Source organism: Hypanus sabinus, chromosome 19 (genome assembly GCF_030144855.1).
Source record: "Hypanus sabinus isolate sHypSab1 chromosome 19, sHypSab1.hap1, whole genome shotgun sequence".
Classification (NCBI taxonomy): domain Eukaryota; kingdom Metazoa; phylum Chordata; class Chondrichthyes; order Myliobatiformes; family Dasyatidae; genus Hypanus; species Hypanus sabinus.
In genome coordinates, this window is record NC_082724.1 from 42,057,888 (window position 1) to 42,084,638 (window position 26,751).

At 41.9% G+C, this 26,751-nt stretch overlaps 1 protein-coding gene across 1 annotated transcript in view; it reads right to left on the reverse strand.

Moving 5' to 3' along the window:
* The window catches only part of chl1b (cell adhesion molecule L1-like b), a 547,507-nt gene that overhangs the window by 121,387 nt on the left and 399,369 nt on the right, over nucleotides 1-26,751 (reverse strand). Inside the window, exon 22 of the mRNA XM_059944908.1 lies at nucleotides 24,631-24,753. Within this exon, the coding sequence (XP_059800891.1) occupies nucleotides 24,631-24,753 (123 nt within the window). The remainder of the gene's footprint in view (nucleotides 1-24,630; nucleotides 24,754-26,751) is intronic.

A 26,751-nucleotide genomic window follows, 5' to 3' on the forward strand; every position in this document is an offset into this window, starting at 1 on the left:
TCTAGTGCAAATACCAAGATTTAGCTGAATTTTATGGCCCTGTTAATTTATTTTCATTTAACATATTCAACAATTCATACAGTGTGTCCAATCCTTGTAGTTCAAAATGTTCAAGAGAGATGGAGGATTGTCAGAGGCAGGAAGTTAATGAACTGTATAAGTCCTGTTAGCCAGTTAAGTAAGCCCCATAGGCTGATCCCACTTTCAGAAATCCACAGTCTTGTAAATTAATGTACCTCAAATAGCCTCATTCAGCCCACTCATCCATACTGAACAAGTTGCCTACCTGAATTAGTCCTATTTGCCTGTTTTTGGGCCATAACCCACTAAAATTTTCCTATTCATGTACCTGAGTAGTTCTTAACATTTTTTAATGTATCTGCCATTTCCTCATTTCACATATCCACCCAGCCTGTGTGAAAAGGCTGCCCCTCAGGTCTCCTTTAAATTCCCTCCTGATGCACCATCAATAACTCTCGGAGACGGGAGGCGAACGATATGCTTTTATTAGCAGCAAGTGTGACCACAACATCTTGGAGACTGAGAGAAGAGCAGTGCCCCAATCGCATTTATACTGGGGTCCGTGGGAGGAGCCACAGGAGCAGTCAGCAGAGGGGCATGTCCAGACAGGTATACACATAGTTTACCACATTCACCCCCCCCCCCTTTGTTTTAAAAGAGAATCCCCACGGGGCGAAGTTTCTTACAGGTATATTTAGAGGTTAAGTCTATCAGGCAGTCGAGTCTGTCGCTGCGATCTACGTAGCACCAGCGGTGATTGCACCGGTGACAGTGGTTGTGCTGGCTCCCGCCTGACTTGAGGTGCCAGCCCGTTAGGCGCCAGTAATCCCTCGTGCGTGTGCGTGGCGCCCGGTATGGGAGTGTCGTGAGGAGTCTGTGTAGGGCTTAGTGTGCGCGGTGTCTCGTGGGTATATACATCGGTCGGTACAGGGTTCATAGTCACCGTGGAGTATTCGGGGTAAGGGTCTGGTGCTCCTGCGGGCGTCAGGTCGCGGATGGAGACCGTGTCCTCCCGCCCATCAGGTAAGAACATACTGGTAGGCATACTGGGGGTTCGCATGAAGTAGGTGAACCCTCTCGACCGTCAGGGAGTATTTATTGCTCCTCGCATGTTTCCGGAGCAGCACTGGCCCTGGGGAAGTCAGCCAAGCCGGTAGGGTGGTCCCAGTGGCAGACTTCCTGGGAAAAGAAAAGAGTCGCTCATGAGGGGTGGCATTGGTGGACGTGCATAACAGGGAGCGGATGGAGTGGAGTGCCTCGGGGAGGACCTCCTGCCAGCGAGAGACCAGCAATCCCTTTGACCTAAGGGCTAAAAGTGTGGCCTTCCACACAGTGGCATTCTCCCTCTCCACCTGTCCATTCTCCCGGGGATTATAACTCATGGTCCGACTAGGAGCAATACCCCTAGCCAGCAGGTACTGGCACAGCTCGTCACTCATAAAGGAGGACCCTCTATCTCTGTGGATATAGCAGGGATATCCGAACAGACTGAAGAGCTGGCACAGGGCTTTTATGGCGGACGTGGCAGTGGTGTCGGGGCAAGGGATGGCAAAGGGGAACGGTGAGTACTCGTCGATAATGTTGAGAAAGTAGACATTGCGGTCGGTGGAGGGAAGGGGGCCCTTAAAATCGACTTTCAGTCGCTCAAAGGGGCGGGTGGCCTTGATAAGTTGTGCCTTTTCAGGACAGTGGAAGTGCGGTTTGCACTCAGTGCAGACTTGACAGTCCCTGGTCATCGTCCTGATTTCCACAAGGGAGTAAGGCAGGTTCCGAGCTTTCACAAAATGGTAAAGTCAGGTGACCCTCAGCTGGCAAAGATCTGTGTGGAGGGCATATAGCCGGTCGAGCTGCGCGCTGGCACAATTCAATTCTCCACCTCAAAATTTTATCATTTTTGATTTTGCCCCGCTGTTGGTTGCTGAACACGAATGCAACTGAGCGCTGGTCGGTCAGCAAGGTGAACCTTTTGCCGGCGAGATAGTGCCTGCAGTGCCTAATAGCTTCCACTATGGCCTGGGCTTCTTTCTCCACCGCTGAGTGCCGAATTTCAGGGCCCTGAAGGGTATGAGAAAAGACTGTTATTGGCCTGCCTGCCTGATTGAGGGTAGAAGCCAGCGCGAAGTTGGAGGCGTCACTCTCTACTTGGAAGGGAATGGTCCCGTCCACCGCATGCATTGTTGCTTTGGCAATGTCCCCTTTAATGCAGCTGAAGGCCACGCAGGCCTCGGCAGAGAGGGGAAAAGTGGTAGACTTGACCAGGGGGCGGGCCTTGTCTGCGTAATGGGGGACCCATTGGGTGTAATAGGAAAAGAAGCCCAGGCACTGTTTGAGGGCTCCGAGGGTGGTGGGAAGAGGGAGTTCCAACAGTCGGGGTCAGGGCCAATGATCCCGTTCTCCACGACATACCCAAATATAGCAAGTCGGGTGGTTCCAAACACACACTTGTCCCTGTTATAGGTAAGGTTAAGAGCTTTGGCCACTTGGAAAAATTGTTGGAGGTTGGCATTGTGATCCGACCAGTCGTGACCACAGATGGTGATGTTATCCAGATATGGGAACGTGGCCTTCAGTTGGCATTGGTCCAGCATCTGGTCCATTTCCCTCTGGAAGACAGAGTCACCATTCGGGATACCGAAGGGGACGCGCAGGAAGTGATAGAGTCTGCCGCCCACCTCGAAGGCGGTGTAGGGGCGGTCCTCTGGGTGGATGGGGAGCTGGTGGTAAGCAGATTTCAGATCAATGGTCGAGTACACCTTGTCCTGAGCTATCTGATTGACCATATCCGCGATGCGGGGTAGGGGGTATGCGTCAAGCTGCATGGACCTATTGATGGTCTGGCTATAGTCCACGACCATCCTATTTTTCTGCCCTGTCCGAACAACGACCACCTGGGCCCCCCAAGGACGTGCTTGGCTCAATGATCCCCTCCCTGAGCAGCCACTGCACCTCCGACTTAATGAAGGCCCTGTCCCCTGCGCTGTACCTGCTGCTTTTAGTTGCCACAGGTTTACAGTTGGGGATCAGGTTGGCGAACAGCGGTGGGGGAGGGATCTTGAGGGTGGAGAGGCTGCAAGTGGTGTCAGTAGCGCGGCTGTTGGCATGGTGTTGGGTGGGATGTGTGGGTCAGTGTGTGTGTGTGGTCAGTAGTGGGGTATATGATGAAATCTCACGAAACTGAGAATTTCTGACAGTGATTGTTGGGAGGGGCCTGTCATACTCCATTGTCACACTTTTCAATGGCTCTGGAAGTCGAGCTCCAATAGCACAGGTGCACACAGTTGAGGCATGACCAGTAACGCAAAGTCCTGATATTCTGTGCCCTGCACCACCAATGTCGCTACACAACCCACCCGGATGTCTGTGGAATGCGATCCAGAAGCCATGGTGATCTTCTGGCTTACCGGCTGTGTCACGAATCCACAGCATTGCACTGTATCCGGGTGAATAAAACTCTCAGTGTTGCCCGTGTCAAACAGGCAGCTAGTCCTGTGCCCCTCCACCAGGGTGTCCGTCATTGACCTTGCAAGTTGGTGTGGAGCGCTCTGGTCGAGGGTCACGGAGGCCAGAGATGAATCGCCGTCTTGGTGCCCAGTAGGCCCCCGTGGGTCGGAGGCGAGGCAATGTGGCGCCGATAAAGATGGCCGCCCCCATGCCTCGCACGCGGTGGGCAGGCAAGATGGCCGCCCCCATGCCTCGCACGAGGTGGGCAGGCAAGATGGCTGCCCCCATGCTTCGCATACGGTGCTGCTCGACCCCACTCGTGGTTTGGACTCACAGGTCATGGCGAAGTGGCCCTTCTTTCTTCAGCTGGAGCATGTAGCTTCTTGGGCTGGGCAGCATTTTCGGGGGTGCTTTTCGAGTCCAGAGAAGTAACACTGCACGGACTTGCAACTGGCAGCAGCCGTGGTCTAATTGCTGGTGGGTTGTGGGAACTTCATGGGCTCACGACTGGCAGCAGCTGAGGTCGATTCACCAGCGGGTTGCAGGGTCTGTGGTGTCCAAGGGGCTGGCGGCCGATTGCGTGCCTGGACAATGTCAGCATCGTGCAGAGCGGCCTCCAGCGTGTTGGCCAGCTCAATTGCCGACTGTGAGGTAAGATCGGAGTGTTCCAGCAGCCACTGGCGCACGTACACTGACTTGATCCCTGTAACAAAGGCACCTCTCACTAGCAGCTCCGCATGCTGTTCCACCATCAGTCCCCTGCAGTCGCAAGCCCGCACGAGTGTCTGTAGGGCTCGGACAAACTCAGCGCTCGACTCTCCGGCCCGCTGCTGCCGTGTCGCTAAGCGATGTCTTGCGTAGACGGTTTTCACCGGCCGCAGGTATTGTCTTTTGAGGGTGTCCAGTGCCCCTTGATAGGTCAGCAGGTCCCTGATCAGGGAGTAGACCCATGGACTGACCCTGCAGAGGAGAACTCTGTGCATCATGGCAGGCTTGGTCATATGAATCTCCTCTAGGTACGATTGGAAGCATGCAGGCCAGAGTTCAAAAGCGATGTCAGCTTCCGGAGATTGAGGGTCAATATCCAATCAGTCGGGTCGTAAAATGCCTTCCATGGTTTAAAATTGCTGCTAATAAAATTGATGCACCATCAATAACTCTCGGAGACGGAAAGCAAATGTTAGGCTTTTATTAGCAGCAAAAGTGACCACAACATCTTGGAGACTGAGAGAGGAACAGTGCCTCCAATCACCTTTGTACAGGGGTCTGTGGGAGGAGCCACAGGAGCAGTCAGCAGAGGGGCATGTCCAGACAGGTATACACATAGTTTACTACGATTCCCTCCACCATAAATTTATGTCCTCTAGTTTTAACCTCCCTTGAGTCATATTAACATCCTTGTGAATTTTTTGTGCATCCTAGCAGTTCAATGGCATCTTTCTAATAGGTAACTAAAAGTGTAATCTCACCGAAGACTAGAACACTTATAACATGATGTTCTAGCTCTGTACTCAGTGCCCTAACAGATGAAGACAAACATGCCAAATGGCTTCTCCACAATCTTGTCCATTGTGTAACCATTTTTGGGCAACTCTGTACTTGTATAAACGTGAAAATTCCGGCGGATGCTGGAACTCCAAAGCAACACACACAATGTGTTGCAGGGGCTCAGCAGGTCAGGCAGCATCTATGGAAATGGATAAATAGTTGATGATTTGGGAAAGGACCATCTTCAGGACGTGTATCCTAGGTTCCTCTGCTCTACAACACATTCCAGAGCCCTGATATTTATTTGTAAGTTGTGCCCTGGTTTAACTTATCAACACTTCATATTTTTTCAAGTTAAATTCAATCTGGTATTCCTTGAACCAGTTTCCTAAGTACTTCTTAAACCACAATAACTGTTTCCACCTCTGCCAGCCTTCCAAACTTTCACCACATTTTGGGCCAAAATGTTTCTTCCTCCTTTCCCCAGCAAATTGCCTTCCAACTTGTTATGACCTCATTGCCAAAGGAAACAGGATCCACGGATCTTGCCTCATACATTAGAATCACCTCAAATAGGTCTCCACTCTGTCATCCTTGTTGCAATGACAACAGCCTAACTTTAGCTAATCTCTCCAACATGTGACAATGATATCAGCTCAGGATACCCTTTGCTTGTAAACGCTTACTGTGCTCCTGTTCTTCTTTCTGGAATTAGATGAAGAGTAATAATGATGGAAGAGCAAAAATTGCAATATATAAAGGAATACTCAGTCATTGACAAAGCACATAGTTCAAGTGCTAACTTCCACTAGGTAGTATGATGAGGATCTTATTCAGGCTGGCAATTCTCAGCATAACCATGAGTATCTTCTGCATGATTCTTCTGTGAAAGCGAGTGACATCAGCACTCACTTCACGGAGTGTATGTGTTGGACTGGCATCGTTCAAAATTTTGAAGGAGTTAGAAAAAAATAGTATGCTCATATTGTAATGAGAGGGTTAAGAGTAAAAGTATTTCCTCCAAAATTGAGTAGTCAATCTACTGTCGACACAATAAAGTGGTATATAAATCTGGAAGATAAGCGAATCAAAAAGTCTTGATTCTTAAGCTTCACGAGGCCTTGAATCATACAGCCACAAGACATTAAGCAATATGAAATGACAAGATCACCTGCTTCTTTCTTGGAAACCAGTGAGACAGGATCAGCTGACAATGTAACATTCAGTAAGAAATATTTTAAATCTAAAATCTAAAATAGTTTTAGATTTATAGTTGACTGGAATGTGTAGATTAGAAAAGAAGCACAGGCTTAAGTGTGCGTAGTGAACAAAATCACCAGATTTCTCCTCCAATCAGAATTATAATCAGTACCAAGGACTTCTGAGATTCTCCAGAGCTGTAGTAAATTCGAGTCTCCAACTAACAGAAGGGTGTGAGACTTGTTCTTTCATCAATCATTTTAAATTATGTTTTATTGTCTCCTGATCAATATCCATCTGCTATGGCAGTGGTAGATGCCGATACAATTAGATAGGTACATGGATGATAGAAAAATGGACGGCTATCTAGGAGGGAAAGGTTAAATTGATCTTAGAGTAGGTTAAAAGGTTGGTGCAACTTTGCGGGCAGAAGGGAATCAGAATCAAAATCAGGTTTAATATCACTGGCGTATCTCATGAAATTCTATTAGTTAGTTTCCCTGGGCCAACCAACACTCCAGAAACACATATATTTCTTTATAAAGAGTTTATGTGAATATTTAGTTTTAATAGTGGAACACCACATCAAATCTTCCAAAAATTCAATCCTTTAATACAATTAGAGTGATTTGTGTGAACTTGCACAAAAGAGTCCAAGTTGACCTACTTGTGTATTGCTTTTTGAAAGAAAGATAGACAGATTATGATAGAAATGCCTTGATACTTCCAAGTCCCTTAATGCCCTCAGGACATCTCAAATAGAATGACAGCCAATGATATAATTTTGTGCAGTCACTCTTGAACAAGAACAAAACCCTTAACTCCGAGTGGAGTCATCAGGACACCGTCGTGTCGACGTTTTTTTTTAGCAGGGTTTCTTATTTTTACAAGACCCAGTTGCTAGCTCGATGCTCAACCCAGCACAGATGGAAAGCCTGCAAGGGAGCTGACTGGATTTGAACTCAGGAGCCTTCGCTCCAAAATCCGGCGCTGATGCCACTATGCCACCAGCTGGCCAGCAGTCACTCTTACAATATAGAAAATGGCACAAACTGTAAAATAGCAATGACTTAATAATCTTTTTCAGTGACATGGACTGAGCAATGAATATTGACTAAGATACTGGAAATTCATCAGTTCTTCACTGGAATAGTGTTCTGGTACCTTTTATCTATCCAAAAGCCATGTGGAAATGTGGTTTGATATCTTAACCAAAAAAGCCTCATACTGTACAGTGGGGAACAGGGAGGCGAGATCAGTTCTAAAATACAAAATAAATTCTACCAGTCATAATTTTGAATGTTATTCCATGTGAGAAGTCAGACTGTAGATCTATCAAAATAATCAACTAAAAAATTCAGAACTGAAGAGCATTTCCAACTATCCCCCTGAATGTCATCCCCCCCCCCCAGACACGCACAGGCACACGCACACATGCGCACACACACTCCTTTCCATATAAATAGAAAGCATTAATGTATTATGCATGCAGACAGCATATTTTCCTTAGCAACTGTTGACAAACTAAATGTTGAAATCTGGATTTTGTTCTTCTCTGTAAGAACAGGCACAAAAAAAAGTACATCACTGTTAAAAATTGGATGATTCGCAAATTTAAATAATCTTGGATTCATTTAATGGACATCCTGGAAATGATTAATTTTGATTAATTTAAACAGAAAAAGTCTTATAGAACAAATCCATTAAATCCTTTTCCAATGTATGCAGGCCAATCTACTATTCACCGTAGAAAACATTCTGCTATTCTGAATCCAAACTCATTATAGTTGAATTATGTAAAGGTATACTAATATATTCAGATAACACACTACTGTCTCTAGTGGGGATCTGGTTTCAGAGACTTTTCCGAAAGAAATAAAGATTTTGAATTCAAAGGTATGTGTAACTAAGTGTCATATGGATTTGTCTGATACAAATGTAAACTGAAAAGCACTTTGCAGACATTCAGCTACTTTGGAAATGCCATAGTAATTCAGCCATTGACAACTCTGATCTCTAAATAGCTCTTGCATTCAACTTTTGGTAATGATCTTTTACAAACAAGTTATATTGCCTTTCTACAATAAATAACCTTTTGTAAAAATGCTACAGAAGGAGAAAGAAATGTCAGTACCATTACAGATCAAAAGATTCATAAATACTCAGAAGAAAAGCAGTACCATAGCTAAAAATATACATGACCATACAACATGACTTTATATTTGTTCCACTTTGGTAAGGCTTCTATTAGTTTGGATAATTCCATCTTTTCTATGTTACCACTCATCAATGCAGATCAATATACTACATCAAAGAAAAGAGGATTTAATAGACAGAAGATTTTCAAGTGAAATTATCTGCCCCATATATAAAGTTGCTTGAACACCTTGGCAAGCAAAGTAAATGAAGCTTCTTATAATACTGATAGATGACTTCATAAAGAAAAGTTATTAAAGATGGTTGATGCTGTCATTCCAGCCCCTGAGCAAAAATCAATCAAATTAGACACTGATCAAAAATCTTGGAAAGGGGAAGTCTGATAGTCAATATAATTAAAAGATCTCAAAGATCTAAAATTTACCCAGGATTTTCTTTTAAACGTAAAAGACCTCAAAAAAGAAAGAGGCAATGTAAATAATCAGAAACATGACTCATACATCCTTGAAACTGTGGAAATCCAAAGAGGAATGGCCTGCCTTTTAAGTACATTGCAACTTTCCATATTACATCTTGTTGATCTAAATTGTAAGAGCTGTACATTTGCAAAAGGCAACCTTAAGCATTATCGGCAGGTGAAAATTATGTGAGTGCTTGTACTTTCACCTAATTTAGCTCCTACCATTTCATTTGCTACACATTCAGCTGTTCTTAGACTTCAATGCAACCTTTGTAATGTTTTGCTGACAAGCATCTGTTGGAAATGTGTGACAAAGCCTGACCCAATTTGCCAAGCTGTGCAAGATAACATTGAGAAATACAGACTGATAGCTTTTCATATGGATGCTATAAATCGACCCAAGTTTCTGTCTGGTTTAATAACATTACTTGAAGATAATGTTTGGTATTCAAGTGACAGCTGGAGAATTAGACTATTTGCTTGCAATTTGTTTTAGCCCTGCAGCCATTCTGCTTTAATTTAGCAAACATCCGTATGCAATCTAAAATCAAATCCAATTATGAGAAGCATTATGAATTTCTGTGAACAGCTCAACATAGTGTCAATTTCTACAATAACCTATCATGAGAATTTGGAAAGGAATAACTGATGTAACTATGGCAATATATTATTTAATTTCTGAAAATAACTTTTACAATTCTGGTAATAGGTCATTTAGAACATTCTCAATTTCAAGTTGCTAAAACCATTAAATAATAGGCTACTTACTCCAAACTAGTGTGGAAAATATTAGCAAATGCCATTGTCAATCAAGTTAGGTAATTGTATTGTTGACAATGATTAATGTTGAATTGAAAACAGAATGTTTATGACTGTGCTCCACTCACTTCGTTGTTTTAGCAAAATGATCCCGCATTTATTGAGAACAGTTGCAATGTTTCTTTATAAGTTCCATTTTCCATGCTATTTAATAAGATGCTTCTTGCATAATTCACTGTTGTTTGCTCTACAATCAACTGGTGGTTGCAAGTCCAGACTTGTGCTCCATGTACATCAAGATCATAGGCCTATGCAATTCCATGAACAAAGACACTGTCATTAACTATGTTCTGTAAAACTGAAAGTTATAAAAATTATCTTAAACATCCCTGAAGGATATTAGTGAATCAGCTGGATTTATATGACTATGTATTTGGTAGTTTGTAGGCATTGATATTTCTGATTTTAATTACAATTTGATAATTTAATTTAAATATATTATTGCAACAATAGTCTATGAGTTCTAGATTGTTGGTTCAGGTATCTAGATTTCTATCTGTGACAGCCACTGACTCTGGCAGGGACAATAATCGAGTCAGAGGAACTTGGAGGGAGTATAACAGCAAAGTTCCTAAGACTGAGTCCGGAAGACAGAAGGAAGAAAGGGTGGGTGTTCTACCTGCCCATAACCACATTTGAATGCTGATGATGGATCAGTCTCAGCTTCTGGAGAAGATGCTTTGCATCCCTGACAACACAACAATGTTTCAGACACCACTGTGCTAGTATAGATTGAGAGTGGCAGGATGCCATCTCAAGTGAGTAAGCATCTGCATTTGATCACCTCTGTCCTCTGTATCTTTTGGTTCTTGAAAAGAACGACAAATCCTGGTCTGATCCGCAGCGCTTCAGGTTGCACTGAGCCCATTATGTGGTGAGTTGGATAGCAATCCCAGAATCATTCAGTAAGTAGTGGGAATTCATATAATGACCTTCTTGGATTGCAGTGGAAAAACAGATGCAGCAGGGCTTTGCTTTCTGTTGCAATATTCCTCTACTGTCATAAGTACAGAAGGAGATGGAGTATCTATCTTACTGGTTTCTCTGTCTTCGACACTTCTTGTCACATATCACTACTCCTGCCATGATCAAAGCCTCCAACTTGCAATCCTTGACAATTGGTTGCTCATTAAATCATTAGAGTTTTTCTGATTAGTGGTTTAGGAAATGATGCTGTACTTGCAGATATTCATGGGAATTCTGACCTTGATTTCAAATGACAGACAAGAGAAAATGCAGAAACAGCTATGCAGCACAATTTGGCATTTAAAGCCTTGGGGAGCAGTTGTAGAAAACTTCGAAGTGAAGACTTATGAATGGATTTGATTATAATTTATTTCATTGTGTTGATTTCTTACAATAGGACCTTTTCTTAAAATAACAAGACACATTACCTGCTTTTTAGAATTGTCCTTTTAATTTCAAAATCTTGGACTCTGCAAGATTCATTTCTCATAGTGATTACAAGTTTAAAAGTGAAGTTATTTAAGAATAATTGCCAATTTGGAAAATTATAACAGCTCAGTCTTTACATTTGAAATGATTCCCTGTTTCATGACAAATACTGTCATCAGCCATTATACTAGTAAATGTCACATTTAAGGTCAATGCAATAATATTAGTATAGTGATCAATTCAAAATGCTTATGCTTTTTAAATTTTCATTTCCACAGATATTCAGTTTAAAAATGCTGTGAGAAATGACTAAGCCTTTAATTCTAGATTACCACAAAGAAGACATAAATAAGGGTGGATTCTTGGCCCACCAAGAAAGTAATTGCAATCCCACCTCTCTGAACATTTAGCTTCATCTCAGATAATTCCTGTCATCTGATTCAAGGTCCATTCCAAACATTGTACTGCATTTATAAAGTGAGTCAGGGAGATAATAAGAAATGTATGATCAGCGACAACTTTATTAGGTACCTCCTATATCTAATAAAGTGGCCACTGACCGCATGATTGTTATCTTCTGCTGCTATAACCCATCCATTTCAAGGTTTGATGAGTTTAGTGTTCTGAGTTGCTCTTCTGCACACCACTGTTGTAACATATAGTTATATGAGTTAATGTCGCCTTAAACCAGCCTGGCCATTCTCCTCTGACCTCTCTCATTAGCAAGGCACTTTGCCCACAGAACTGCTGCTCAATGGATGCTTTTTTAAAAATTTTTCACTCTGTTCTCTGTAAAGTCTGGAGACTGTTGTGAGTGAAAATCCCAGGAGATCAGCAGTTTCTGAGATACACAAACCATTCTATCTGGCACCAACAATCATGACACAGACACAGTTCTTCTCTGTTCTGACGTTTGGTCAGAACAACAACTGAACCACTTCACCATGTTTGCATTCTTTTATACACTGAGTAGCTGCCACATGATTGGCTAATTAGATATTTGTATTAACAACGTGTACAACTGTAGCTAATAAAGTGCACACTTAGTATATATGATGTTGGAGAGTGGGTAGTTGCATGAAGACAATTTTCAGCAGTGTTTTTACCAGAGTCTCTTTGACGCAGTCACAATATTAAGCATTCTTCCCTGGTCCAGTCCCCAATTAAACACAGTGTAGACAAATGAAGGAATGCACAGCAAAATTTCTGCTTTACTAGTTAAAGACACATTACAAGCATCCGTTTTGATAGATTCTGTAGTTAACTACATGGAGAAAAAGAACTCAAAATGCACTGCAGATGCACTAAGGCTCACCCAAGGTTCAGTGGCCCCTTTACTCAAAATCAAAATGAAGCTTGAATGGAAGGAAGAAGAGTGATCCAGATAACAAAATATAGGTGAATGGAGGCTGTCACAAAAGAGCCACGAAAAGCATATGGATTCAGTGCTGCAAGCAACTTAAAAATATCATTATATCTGAAAAGCTGTGCATTGTGACATAAGCACTTAAGTCTAGTGCAATACTCTAGCCCTTCAACTGTCTGCTAATGCTTTCCAAAACATTGCCCTCACAAATTTTTACCTGGTGATTAAGGAACAGATGGTGAGCATTTGAGTGGCAGTGGAAAGTTCAGATCGGTGAGCATAGAAAGCTTTCGGCCCAGTTGGATCAGTTATTGCACTTTGACAGCCATCAGCAAACAGAAACATAAGCAGAGAATATATGGTACCCTGGTGGTTATCAGAGCCCATACTGGGTGATACTTGCAAGAAGACGGAATCAGTTTGTCTCAAGTAAGATAAGTAAGATAAGCTAAAGCGTGCACTGCATAAAATATTCCTCATGGCATATTTGCTAGTTCTGTTGAGATAAAGATTGGATAATTGTGCTGTTCATTAAAAAAAAGCAATCAGATAAAAAAATTTACTGAGGAAATAGACACTTTGAAGGCCGTCTTAAATAGGATCCACAACCCCTTGGAATGTCATTCAACACACCACAGAATGGCTTTTATCAATTAATTTGTAGCAGTTACTGGTGGGGTTCTAGTCACCTAGCTATTGGTAGGATGTCAGTGAAATGAAGAGGGTGCAGAAATGATACACAAAAGTATCGCCAGGTGCTGAGGTTTGAGTTCCAAGGACAAAATGAAGCAAAGGAGGAGTGATCTTATAGACTTTTATAAAATCATGAGGAACTGAGATAAGGTGAAAGGTCAGTTTTTTGCCCTGTGTAAGGGATAGAAAGTATAGGTTTGAGGTCAGTGTGAAAAATTTAAAAGAGACTTGAGGGAATATATATTTCACACAGAGACCAGTGAATATATGGTACAAGCTGTCAGAAGAAATGATAAAGGCAGGTAAAATTAAGTCAAAGTTGAGCATACAAGCACATGTATGCACAGGTGCACTGAAAAATTTACTTGTAACAGCATCACGTGCACAAAGCATTAGATAAGCGGCATTCACAGGAAAAAACATTCCTTAACACAAGGTATGCATTAGTGTTTGGAAGTATGAGCACGATTGGAACAAAAAAGTTAATTTTAATGCAAAGAGGTGATTTTGTTGCCACACTGAGGCAGTGATTAGTATGCAGGTTGGTTGAAGTACCAAATGGTTAAGGGAAAGCAGCTGTTCTTGAGCTCAGTGATATAGAGCTTCAAGCTTCTGAACCTTCTGTGAGAAGATGTCATCGCCTGAATGATGGGGATCTTTGATGATAGATGCTGCCTTTTTGATTGCAATGGTTAATAGACTTTCAGGCAGTTACATGAAGAAGAAATATTAGGAGGAATATGGGTAAATGTAGGTAAATAAGACTAGTTCAGGTTGGTAACTTGTTTGGCATGGATGAGTTGGACTGAAGGGCCTGAATCTTTGCAGATTAACTCCATGAATCTACCCCTACAAGGCAGAACAATTAGAAAAGTAAAACACATAAGTTCTAAGGAGCAGTGACAAGGAGAACATAAATTTAATCCACGTTAGGATGCCAAGATTAATGGTTCAGGAGAGTTTCAGTGATTAGATGGTCGTATGCAGTGGGGTCCTACAGGGGTCAGTGCTAAAGACCTTGAATTTCTTAATAAATATTTCAAGAGGACTAAAATATAAAAGATGCAAAGTTGAGGCTTTATGAGGCATTTTTCAGACCACATTTGAAGTATTGTGAGCACTTTTGGGTCCCATAAATAAGAAAGGATGTGCTGGCATTGGAGAATCTTCAGAGGATGTTTAGAGGAATGATCACAGGAATTAAACTATTAATAGCTAGGTAGTATTTTATGGCTCTGGGCCTGTAATCACCGGATGCAGAGGAGATTTACAAGGATGTTGCCTGGTTTGGGGAGCATGCCTTATGAGAATAGGTTGAGTGAACTCGACCTTTTCTCCTTGGAGCGATGGAGGATGAGAGATGACCTGATAGAGGTGTATAAGATGATGGGAGGTATTGATGGTGTGGATAGCCAGAGGCTTCTTCCCAGGGCTGAAATGGTCGCCACAAGAGGACACAGTTTTAAGGTGCTGGGGAGTAGGTGCAGAGGAGATGTCAGGGGTAAATTTTTTACTCAAAGAGTGGTGAGTGCGTGAAATGGGCTGCTGGCAACGGTGGTGAAGACAGATACGATAGGGTCTTTTAAGAGACTTATGGATAGGTACATGGAGCTTAGAAAAATAGAGGGCTATAGGTAAGCCTAGTAATTTCTAAGGTAGGGACATGTTTGGCACAAATTTGTGGGCTAAAGGGTCTGTATTGTGCTGTAGGTTTTCTATGTTTCTATGTTAACGAGTGAGGAAGAACAAACGCGTAGACTATGAACCGTTCAGGTGGCAAAGCATATTAAGCAGCTCTAATTATTTGAGACATGGGATAGAAGAGAGGGGTATATTACAGTAGTGGAATCTTTGAATCTTTTTCATGTTTAGTTACTAAGAGATTGGGAGGCTTAGATTACACGTTACTCGGAGTCTGTTTATGTATACGTTAACTGTTATTAATGTAATCCTGAACTCTTCGTATCACTATCATTGTTATGTTTATCTATTTGAAACTTAATAAAAAAGATTGATAAAGAAAGAAAAATGAGGTGCAAACAGACTCAGGAGACCTTTTGCAGGATTTCCCTAAAGGTTAATTTGCAAGTTGAGTCTTTAGTGAGGACAGTAATTGCAATGTTAGCATTAATTTCAAGAGGATTAGCATATAAAAGCAAGAATGTAATGCTGAAACTTTATTGAGAACTAGTGAGGCCTCACTTGGAATATTGTAGGTTTGGGCCGCTTATCTTAGAAAGAATGTGCTGAGACCAGAGAGGGTTCAAAGGACGTTCACGAAAATGATTCCAAAATTGAATGGCTTGTCATATGAACAGCATTTGACGGCTCTGGGCCTGCACTCATTAGAATTCAGAAGAACAAAGAGTTACCTCATTGAGACATATTGAATAGTGAAAGGCCTTGATAGAGTGGATTTGGAGAGGATGTTTTCTATGGTAGAATCTAAGATCAGAAGATACAGTCTCAGAACAGAGGGGTGTCCTTTTAGGACGGACATAAGGATGAATTTCTTTAGTCAGAGTGGTGAACCTATGGAATTCATTACCACAGGCTGCTGTGGAGGCCATGTCTTTATATATATATTTAATGCAGAGATTGGTGGATTTTTGATTTGTCAGGGCATGAAGGGATATGTGGAGAAGGCAAGAGATTGAGGCTGAGAGGAAAATGGGATCAGCCAAGATGAAATGCCAGAGCAGACTTGATGGGCCAAATGGCCTAATTATGCTTCTCTCTTATGGTATATGGTCTTATGAAGACAAAGCATTGGTGTTCTTTGCACACCCAACATGTGCTAATGATCAAAACTAAATAGAATGTAACTTTCTATCGACCTTCTGGAGTTACCAATGGGTGGGCATTAGTGAGAATCTCCAGATCTGAAATGTATCTTCAGCAACTGGTAACAGGCTCAGTAAGAACTTTCTTTCTTCTGAGGCCTCCCGTCCCATGATCCTTTCCCTTCCCCAGCTCTGTATCACTTTCGCCAGTCACCTTTCCAGCTCTTAGCTTCATCCCACCCCCTCCGGTCTTCTCCTATCATTTCGCATTTCCCCCTCCCCCCCACTACTTTCAAATCTCTTAGTATCTCTCCTTTCAGTTAGTCCTGACGAAGGGTCTCAGCCCAAAATGTCGACAGTGCTTCTTCTTATAGATGCTGCCTGGCCTGCTGTGTTCCACCAGCATTTTGTGTGTGCTGTTGTTTGAATTTCCAGCATCTGCAGATTTCCTCGTGTTTACTCTGGTCATCACTTGGCTTCTGGGCTTTGATGGTTTGGATAATTCAGGGGAGTTATTAGTCCCTGTGTCAATTCCACTGAATATGATCTACTCTCCCATCTTCTTCCTCTCTGAACCACAGGGAGTCTGTCCTTCTCATCACCATCCATCCCCACCAGTAACCACATCCAAGAGTTCATTCACTGCCTTACCCATACATGTGGCATATGATGCCAATACCAAGCACACATTAACATTCCTTCTGCTTTCAGCATTTCAAAGGGTCCTTTCCTTCTACTGCACAATAGCTTACTCCTCAATCAATCCCAACAATCTGCTTCTTCTGATAGCAGCAACCCTTGGTACCACCATAGGTGTGAGATCTGCAATTTAACATTTCTCTCACCTAGATCTCCGAAAACACCTTTCAAGTGAAGTAAGAATGTTCCTGCTTATCTTTCAAGTGTATTATAATTACTGCTTTTTAATGCAAAAAGATGTGATGGAAATAAAGTAACCACATGCCAGGACACTAGAGTCAGTTTGCAGGCAAGACCCAGAGTTTCAGAGAATATGCCATTTTAATTGCACATTCCACACCTGTTCTGACCTTTGCATCACCCTGTTCCAACGAAGCACAATTTAAGCTCAATACAAAGCACATCATTTTTCATTGCAACACTTTATGGACTCAACTTGGAGTTCAGCAATTTTACATGATTTTAATTGGCAATTATTTTTATTGGATGAGAGTCTTTTGTAACAATTCTGCTACTTTTCAATGACTCTTCCTTAAGACCCACCTTCATCATGTTTCCCTTCCCTTTTCAATCGCAACAATCAACAACTTTGTCATCTAATCTCTCCTGTCTCCTAAGTATTCAATGACATTTGCTTGAATATTGAATCAATTTTTTGCCCAATAAATTGAAAACTAAATCAAATGTTGTAACTTACTGTGGGTTGCACAAAGCCTGCAATTTTTCCATTGTCTGCTTCATCTGGCACACAAATACACAAAGGTGCCTGGAAACCCAACTACTAGACATAATTAGACCATAAGACCATAAGACACGAGAGCAAATTAGGTCATTCAGCCAATCAAGTTTGTTTTGCCATTCCATTGTGGTCAATTTATTATTCCTTAAAATCCCATTTTCCTGCCTCTCCTCATAACCTTTGACAGCAAGAACCTAACAACCACTGTTTAAGTATACTCAATTACTTGGCCCACACAGCCATCTGAGGTAATGAATTCCACAGACTCACTACACTCTGTCGATAAAACTTCTCCTCATCTCTTTCTAAATGGCCAACCCTCTATCCTAAGGCTGTGCCTTTTGGTTGTAGACCCACCCATTATTGGTCAGCCACCCTCTCCACAGCCACTCTATAGTCGATAGGTTTCAATGAGAACCCACCTCATTCTTCGAAACTCAGGCAAATACAGGCACAGAGCCATCAAGTGCTTCTGATACTGAACCTTAATTCTTTCATTCCCAGGCAACACACACAAAATGCCGGAGGGACTCAGCAGGAAAGTCATCATCTATGGAAATAAGTAAACAGTTGAAGTTACAGGCCCAGACCCACAGTCAGGACTGGAAGGGAAGGGGAGAAGTCACAATAAGGTGGGAGGGGTGGAGGAAGGAGCACAAGGTGGCAGGCGATAGGGGAACCTGGGAGAGGGGGAGAGGGAAAGTAAAGAGCTGGGTGTTTGATTGGAGAAAGTGATAAAGGGATTGAGAAGAGGGAAGCTTATAGAAGAGGATAGAAAACGCATGGAAGGAAGGGAAGGGGAAGAAGCACCAGAGGATGGTGATGGGCAGGTAATAAGTGAAGGTGTGAGAGGGAAAGAAGAATGGGGAATGGTGAAGAAAAGGAGGCTGGGCAATTATCGGAAGTTTGAGTAATCGATGTTATGCCATCAGGTTGGAGGCTACCCAGACAGAATATAAGGTGTTTTTTAAATTGAGATACAGCTTGGAGTAGGCCTTTCCAGCCCTTCAAACCATGCCACACAGCAAACCACCGATTTAACACTAGCAAAATAATGGAACAGTTTACAACAACCAATTAACCTACCAGTTGGTATGTCTTTGGACAGTGTGAGCCAACAGGAGCACTCGGAGGAAATTCTCACAATGGTGGGGAAAGCGTCCTTACAAGGATGTTGGGAATTGAACCGCAGTTGCCTGTACTGTAAAGTGTTATGCAGACCACTACACCACCATGTCGTCCCAATGTGAGTGTGGCCTCATTATGGCAGTACAGGAGGCCATGGACTGACATGTTGGAATGGTAATAGGAAGTAGAATTGAAATGGGGAGGCCACTGGGAAATCCCTGTATCTAATGGCAGATGGAGCAAAGTTGCTTGACGAAGCAATCTCCCAATCGACGTCGGGAGGACCAGATACCATAGATGACCCCAGCAGGCTCTCAGATGAAGTGTTGCCTCATCTGGAAAGACTATTTGGGGTCCTGAATGGTAGTGAGGGAGGAGGTGCCTCCTCAGAAGCAGTGACAAAACAAAGAAACATAATAGAACCCATTAAAACAAAAAAAAAACTGTTGTGCAGAAAAAAACAAATCATGCAAACAATAAAAATAAGCAACAAACATTCATAACCAAAGTTCATAAAGTGAGTCCACAGCCGTAAAGCCAGTCATCAGTGTAGTCTATCCAGGAGCCCATGAGTTGCAGGCCACAACCTCAGTTAAGCTCAGAGATTAGTAAAACTCTTGGAGCAGTGAGCTGAACTGACCCACTCCTCGCCTCCAGCCCCAACACCCTGACCTTTTTAATCTGTCCCAGCACTTAAATCATCCATCCTTGGGTTGCTACTTGCTCACTGATTCGGGCCTGTCACTTTGATATGCTTTCGGGCCAGGTCCCCACTACCTTGATTTGGCACATTCCCAACTTTTCCAATTTGGCATGGCTCTTAAATTGGTCAAACCATGGGTCTTTCCTCACTCTCAGGCCCAAGCCTGAGGTCTACCACCTCGACTCTGCCTTGCCTCCATTTGCCTTGCCACAGTTCTGCTGCATCAAATCACCTCCAAGCCTGCTCCAGCAATGGCCAAACATTGGCTTATTCCTTGCTCTCAGGCCCCTGGCTTGCCACCTTGATTCAGCCCTTGCCACAAATGTACTGTGTCTTTTGGAATTCAGTTCACACCCCAAAAATACCAAGTCATACAGGCAGTTCAAAAGCTCAACTCCAAAAGGGAAGTTACAAGCTATTGATAGCAATGATCATATCTGAGAAAATGTGTGATTAATACAGAAATTTACAGCTTTGTTTGTTTCGATTGTACCAGCAAATCATTATTCTGCTTCACCAGCGCTATCTTAAACTTGAAGTTTTCTTTCAGAACCCTGGGGTGTAGTGTATTTGGTCCAGATGACTTACCTACCTTCAGATCTTTCAGCTTCCCAAACATCTTCTCCTAAGCAATAATAGTGACACTCACTTCTGCCCCCTGTCACTCCCTCAATTTTGGTATATTGCTAGCATTTTCCACAGTGAAGACTGATGTAAGATACTTATTGTTCATCTGCCTTTACATTGTCCCCCATAACTACCTTTCCATCATCATTTTCCAGCAGTCCAAAATCAATTCTCACATCACTTGTCCACTTTATACCTGCATACGTAAAAAAAACTTTGGTATCCTCTTTTATATTACTGGCGATCTTACCATCATATTTCATCTTTTCTCTCTTTATAGCTTTTTAGTTACCTTCTGTTGGATTTTAAAAGCTTCCCAGTTCTCTGACTTCCCATTAATTTTTGCATTATTATATGCACTCTCTTTTCCTTTTATGCTGTCATTGACTTTCTTTGTCAGATATGGTTGCCTTATCCTCCCTTTAGAATACTTTATCATCTATGGAATGCATCTATCCTGTGCATTCCAAATTGTCCCAGAATCCCCAGCCATTGCTGTTCTGTTGTCAACTCTGATAGTTTCCCCTTCCAATCTACTTTGGCCAACTCCTCTGTCAAGTCTCTGTAACTCCCTTTACTCCAATGATCACTGCCTCCTTAGGGTTCCTTTACCTTAAGATCCTAATCAAATCTGGTTCATTACACAAGACATAATCCTGAATTGCCTTACCCCTAGTAGTTTAAATCAGAAGCTGCCATCTTGTAGGCACTTCATAAATTCCCTTTTTTGGAATACAGCATCAACCTGATTTTCCCTTCCTACATGTATATTGAAATCCTCAATGACTATCGCAATATTGCCCCTTTTATATGCCTTTTCTATCTACCCTTGAAATTTATATGCCACATCCTGTTTGCAGTTTCTTAACTCTAAGATTTTCCATCTTGTGATCATATGTCACCTCTTTGTAAGGATTTGATTTCATTTATTCCAACAGTCAACCCTTCCCCTTTGCCTACCTGCCTGTCCTTTCAACACAACATGTATTCTTGAATGTTCAGCTTCCAACTATGATCTTCTTTCAGCCGCAAATCTCTGATGCCCACAATGTCATACCTGCCAATCTCTAACTGTGCTGCAAAATCACCTATCTTATTTAAATATAATACCTTCTGTCCTGTATTTATCCCCCTTTTCGATTTTGTCCCCATGGTACAATTCAACTCATCCCACTGACTACAATTTTGCCCTATCATTTGCCTGTCTTTCCTTACAGTCTCACTACACACTGCATCTATTTTATACCAATTGCCCCATCCTGAGTCCATCACTCTGTTTCCCATTCCCATGCCAAACTAGTTTAAGCTCTCCCTAACAGTTCCAACAAAGCTGCCCACAATGATGTTGGTCCCTCTTGGTTCAGGAGGAACCTGTCCTTTGGCACAGGTCATACCTTCCCCAGAAGAGATCCTAATAATCCTGAAATCTGAAATAATGCTCCCTGCACCAATTCCTCAGTGACACAATAATCTGCCTAGTCAGCCTATTCTTACCCTCACTTGTGCATGGAACAGGCAGCAATCAAGAGATTACTACCCTAGAGGTCTGGCTTTTCAGCTTTCTAACTCCCTATACTCTCTTTGCAGAACCTCCACCTTTTTCTTATCTATGTCGTTGTTACCAGAACATCTGATTGCTCACCCTCCCTCTTCAGAATGCTGTCGAACTGATCCGAGACATCCCTAATCCTGGCACCTAGGAGGCAAGATATCATCCAAGTGTCTCTTTCACATCCACAGATCCTCCTGTTTGCTCCTCTAACTCCTCTGAGCCACAGAGCAAGGCTCAGTGCCAGAGACACAGTCGCTGCAGCTTCTCTCAGTAGATCATCCCCCTCAACAGTACCCAAGGTGGCATAGTTATTATTCAGGGAACAACCACAGGGGTTCTCTGCACTGGCTGCCAAAATTTTCCCTTTCCCTCTCCTGGCACTCACCCAGGTACCTGCCACCTGCCACTGGCAAAGAACATTCTGTACTATTAACTCTGCAGCCATTATTAAGCACAGTAGCTATGTATTAATAGAGAAAGCAGCCTGTTGAGCCCAAGCCTCACACTTTAATACTAGTCCACTCCTACAATGGTCACTCCGCAGACAATTCCCTTGATTTTATTGACTTAAATAAAAATTCATTTCTGACAAGACTTACTCCTTTCAAACAGCATCTGCCCTACAACAAAGAAACATACCTCCTCTCTCTCATTCTCATATTACGCAATCCATTATTTTGCATGATATTCCATTGCATTCCATGAGTCAAGCAACATTCACAAGATACTAATGCACAAAGTGACTGTCAAGCCAAGTGTACTGCTGAAAACCTGCCTCAGGTGGGTTGTCCCCTTTAAGTAATGCCCTTACATATCTCACCCTTCATCTACTATTGCCCACCCACACAGAAAGTAATCCTAACAGCCTGTGATCCTTGTCAATCTCTCCAACCAATGATTTGTGCACCCAACCTTTCCTCTTCTGATGATGAACCCCATCCCCCTTTCTAACTAACATCCAAGAGCAATACCTTCTCCCACCTCATCAATTAATTAGTTGACACAACCTTTAATGGCATTCTGAATATACGGTGCCCTTACCATTTTCCTGGACTGATCTCTACCATCTCATGACATAACCTCTGCCAATCGCACAAACTTATAACCATATTTTGAATCCCTTTCCCATTGCCCATGGCTACTCTCCACAGCAATCAATCTCGCCACCCCTAACATAACCTGACCCTCCATTTGTTGACTGAGCTGTAGTAAAACAAACAAAGGACAGGTTTATCAGGTTGCAAATCCTCATTAGTAGAAAAGGTGGTCCCTGCATTATGGAATGATTGTGTTCCTAGAAAGCTGTCTATATCACAGGGATGTTTCTTGCTTATATTAATAGATTTTCTCTGTGATGACAAAGGCATCAACACTGTTATTTAACAGCTGAGGCAAACAATAGACTTGAGGGATGAACAATACTGATATAAAAATCAAAACACATTCTGTCAATTTTCATTTTTACTCACTCAATGCTGTGAGGCAATAATATTTGGAAATGACATCACTGTGTCCATTGGTTTGTCAGTCACAGGTGAGTCTTTCCTTTGCGACATGCTTTTCAGTCTGATGACATATGAACAGATGCCTCTGAGTGCAATGCTGTACACATCTTGTGGAAGTTGTGGTTGGCAAGGGTTAAAGACAACACCCAGCCAAGGATGACGGCAGCAATGTGTAGTCAACAACAGACAAGGGAGACCTTTGAAGTGAGTCCCCCAGAGCCAGTTTTGTGTGTTTCAGACAGACAGGTGAAACTGACAATGGCAGTGCAAAATCAACCTAGACGGTGCCAGAAACAGACAAGATAGGAATAACAGAAGGATATGAAGTACACCCAAAAACTAAGGGACAATTTCTTTACTAACTTCAAAATATCATTGGTTATCAGCTTGAAGTTTCGGTTAACATTTAACACACTACTGTGAATGGTGAATAATCTTGCAAGTAAGCATTTCAAACACACACACATTACCAAGTGGTCAATATCCATAACTGATAATCCAACTCTGTATAAAGATAATAGTTTTCTGTTCAGACTTCCGAACAGTGTGGGTGACAAGGGTGATGTTGTTCTCCTTATGAATAAGTAAAATATGCTTGACTTTTATGACTGCTTGTGTTCTGGGACCAGTTATTTTAGCTACTATATTTTATTATCAGTGATGACAATCCGCAAGGCATTTTCTCTTATGGGCAAGACTTGTAGATTAGGGAGTTGTTTAGTAAGTAGGGATATTAAAAAAAGGATGGAATTAACTGGAGTTCTTGGGAGAAGGGTGGTGTAGAAGGTGTGAAGGATCATGGATTAAATTGCAGTGACTTGGTAATTGAAGTGTTGTAAAGTCTGAGGGATTACATTAAGGATCTGTCCATGGCTACTGTAGTTCCTCACATGGCAAAGGAAAAGGAAGTTTGAATTCCATAAGGAAAAATTTCCTTAACCTAACTGGCTGTAACATGGGAGTTGCCAGTATGTGATATCATGGCCCCGAGTGTGTGTAAACTTATTAAAGGCCTGCCAAGTATTTTCTATAATTATATTTTCTGTATTCTGATATTCAAAACAAAACAGGAAAAGCTGACTGAATTCTGAAATGTTAAGGCAAGAGTATCTCTTTAATACCAGAGGACATGCACTGAAGGTGGGAGGGGGTAGGTTCAAGGGGAAATGAGGGGTAAGATTTTTATTCAGTGAGTTGTGGGTGCCTGAAATGTGCTGGCTAGTATTGTGGTGGAGGCAAATACATTTAGAGGCTTTGAAGAGATGTTAGGATAGGTACATGGATGTAAGGAAGAAGGAGGGAAATTGACATGGTGTAGATAGGAGCAATTAATGTTTGGGTGTTTTTGATTTGCTTCTTAGCTGGTTCAGCACAGCATTGTGGGCTGAATGGCCTGTTCCTGTTCTGTACCGTTCTAACAGACAGCCTTAATATTAACAACTAATTGTTACGAGCTATTGCAATGTGGGAAACATTCTTGTCTCTAAGATTAACAAATCAGTTCAGATGCTACCACCTACAGTCAATGTTGAAAGACCACCACAGTACTGAGAAGCTATTGGGATGTTGACATTCAACCCATTTGTTCCATTAGCTGCAATATTAAGATCAAATTACATTATTTCGAAGTAAAGCTCTAGAATTTATATTAAGCACACAAACTAACTGGCTCCCAGTGGGGATAAAATGGCTGTGAAGTATTTTGGATATCTTGAAATTGAGAAAGGTGATATATAAATGTAAGTTTTTAAATGAAGATATATTTGCATCAATATCTATTTTGCACAATACAATAAAATAAAGCAGATGGAGTTAATTTGTAAAATAGTCCATTTAACCACATTTTCTACTTACTCAGTTGGTACTGGAGCAAATAACCAGTCAGAACGCCATTTGGTTTTGCTGGAGGTCCCCACATCAGAGTCACTGAGTTTTTGGCGAAGTTCCCAATTCTCAGAAAAGCCGGCTGTGCAGGGACTGTCAAGGCAAAGCAAAATCATTTTCAATTATACTTCTAGGTTTCAGTCTCTATTAAGAAAAAAGAAAATTAAAGAGAAATATTTTCAGAACCCACAAATAGCATACAAAGTAATTTTTACCATTTTTCCTAATATTAGGTATTATAAGGCATATCCACACATTAAATAAAATTCCAGTTATTAATTTTTAATTAAACAGAGATAATTTCTGATGTGAAAACAGACACACCTTCACTGCTCCATAAATCATGTCATTAATACGGTCCATAAGGCTTGAATTATCTGTGCTACTTTGATGCCACTGGATAACTTGCCATTAATGAAGCAAATGTCTCAGTTTCATGGGCCATAATAGAAATGGTTGTAACAAGATAATGATTTCTTTTTTGGTGACAACAATGCAGGTCACCCACCAATCGATGCAGTTTTGGACCTCATAAGTTCCCTTCAACACAAATTGTTCAGAATTTTATGCCATTAAAGTGGATGCATTAATGCAATAATAAAGATGTATCTCATTAATTTGCCATGTCTTTTCCAACTCCTCCTGAGCTGATATATATTTAATAAACATGGTTTTCACGTTGGCCAACATGATTAGATATTAATTCATCAATTATTTACATCAGCGGATGCTCACACATCATGCTCTGGTTTGAAACCTCATTGAAATGGAGAGGGGATCTGAAAAGTGCAGTTTTCATGGCTGGAGAGAAACAACTCTGACCAAACTGGATTGTTTTATTAATGTGCTTTGAAATATTCAGCAGAGAAAAAAACTTTTACTCTGTGGCCACTTTGTTAGCTTCCACCTGATGCAATAAAGTGGCCACCGACTGTACGTTTCTGGTCTTCTGCTGCTGTAGCCTGTCCACTTCAATGTTTGATGTGTTGTGCATTCGGAGATGCACTTCTGTATGCCGTTGTTATAACGCAAGGATGTTTGAGTTAATGTTGCTTTCCTGTTAGCTTGAACCGGTCTGGCCATTCTCCCCGACCTATCTAATTAACAAGGCGCTATATCCAGCGAACTATCACTCACTGGATGTTACTTGTTGTTCGCCCCATTCTCTGCAAACTCCAGAGACTGGTGTGCATGAAGACCCCAGGTGATCAGCAGTTTCTGAGAAACCACTCTATCTGGCACCAACAATCATTCTGCGATCAAAGTAATGTAGATCACATTTCTTCCCCTTTCTGATGTTTAGTATGAACAACAAATGAACTGCTTGACCGTGTCTGCATGCGTTTATGCATTGAGCTGCTGCCATATCGTTGGCTGATCAGATATGTGCATTAACTAGCAGCTGTACCGGTGTACCTAATAAAGTAGCCACTAAGAGTGTATTGCATAATTCGAGATCTAAATTATGTAGTATGAATTGGAATTGGCGCATTGTTGCCACATGTGAAAAAGCTTGTTTTGCATAAAGTGCAGTGAGGTAGACCAAGGTAAAATAGTGGCAATGCAGGATAAAAGCATGACAGCTACATAGAAAACACAATACAGATGGAACAGTGCAAGTTCATAATAAGGTAGACTGAGTGGTCAAGAGTCCATCTTGTTGTACTGGGGAACCATGTAATAGTCCTACAGCAGATTGTTGCTGATGTTACACTCCCAGACCAAACCCACCATTAAACAACATGAATGCTTGAAAATGCCCACAACAATAATATTCAAAGCCTATCAAAAATTAAATTTCTTTTCTTAAAAACTAAAATAATTATCCTAATGGTAGATTCTAAAATTTATTATATTTGTTGAAATAAATTTAATTAGGTCAAAAATGCATATTATACGACACCTACCTTTCTCTCTTGAAAAAATTGTAATATGCAGCCAGGAGCCAAGTTCTTAACCGGGCAGGCAGGTTCAATGTGCAACATTTCATGCTTAATTGCAGGAAAGCAACAGACATTCACGCATCATCACTGGATTCCATAAGGAGTCTAATGTGTCAGCGCACTGGACTTGATGGTGTCAATTAACTGA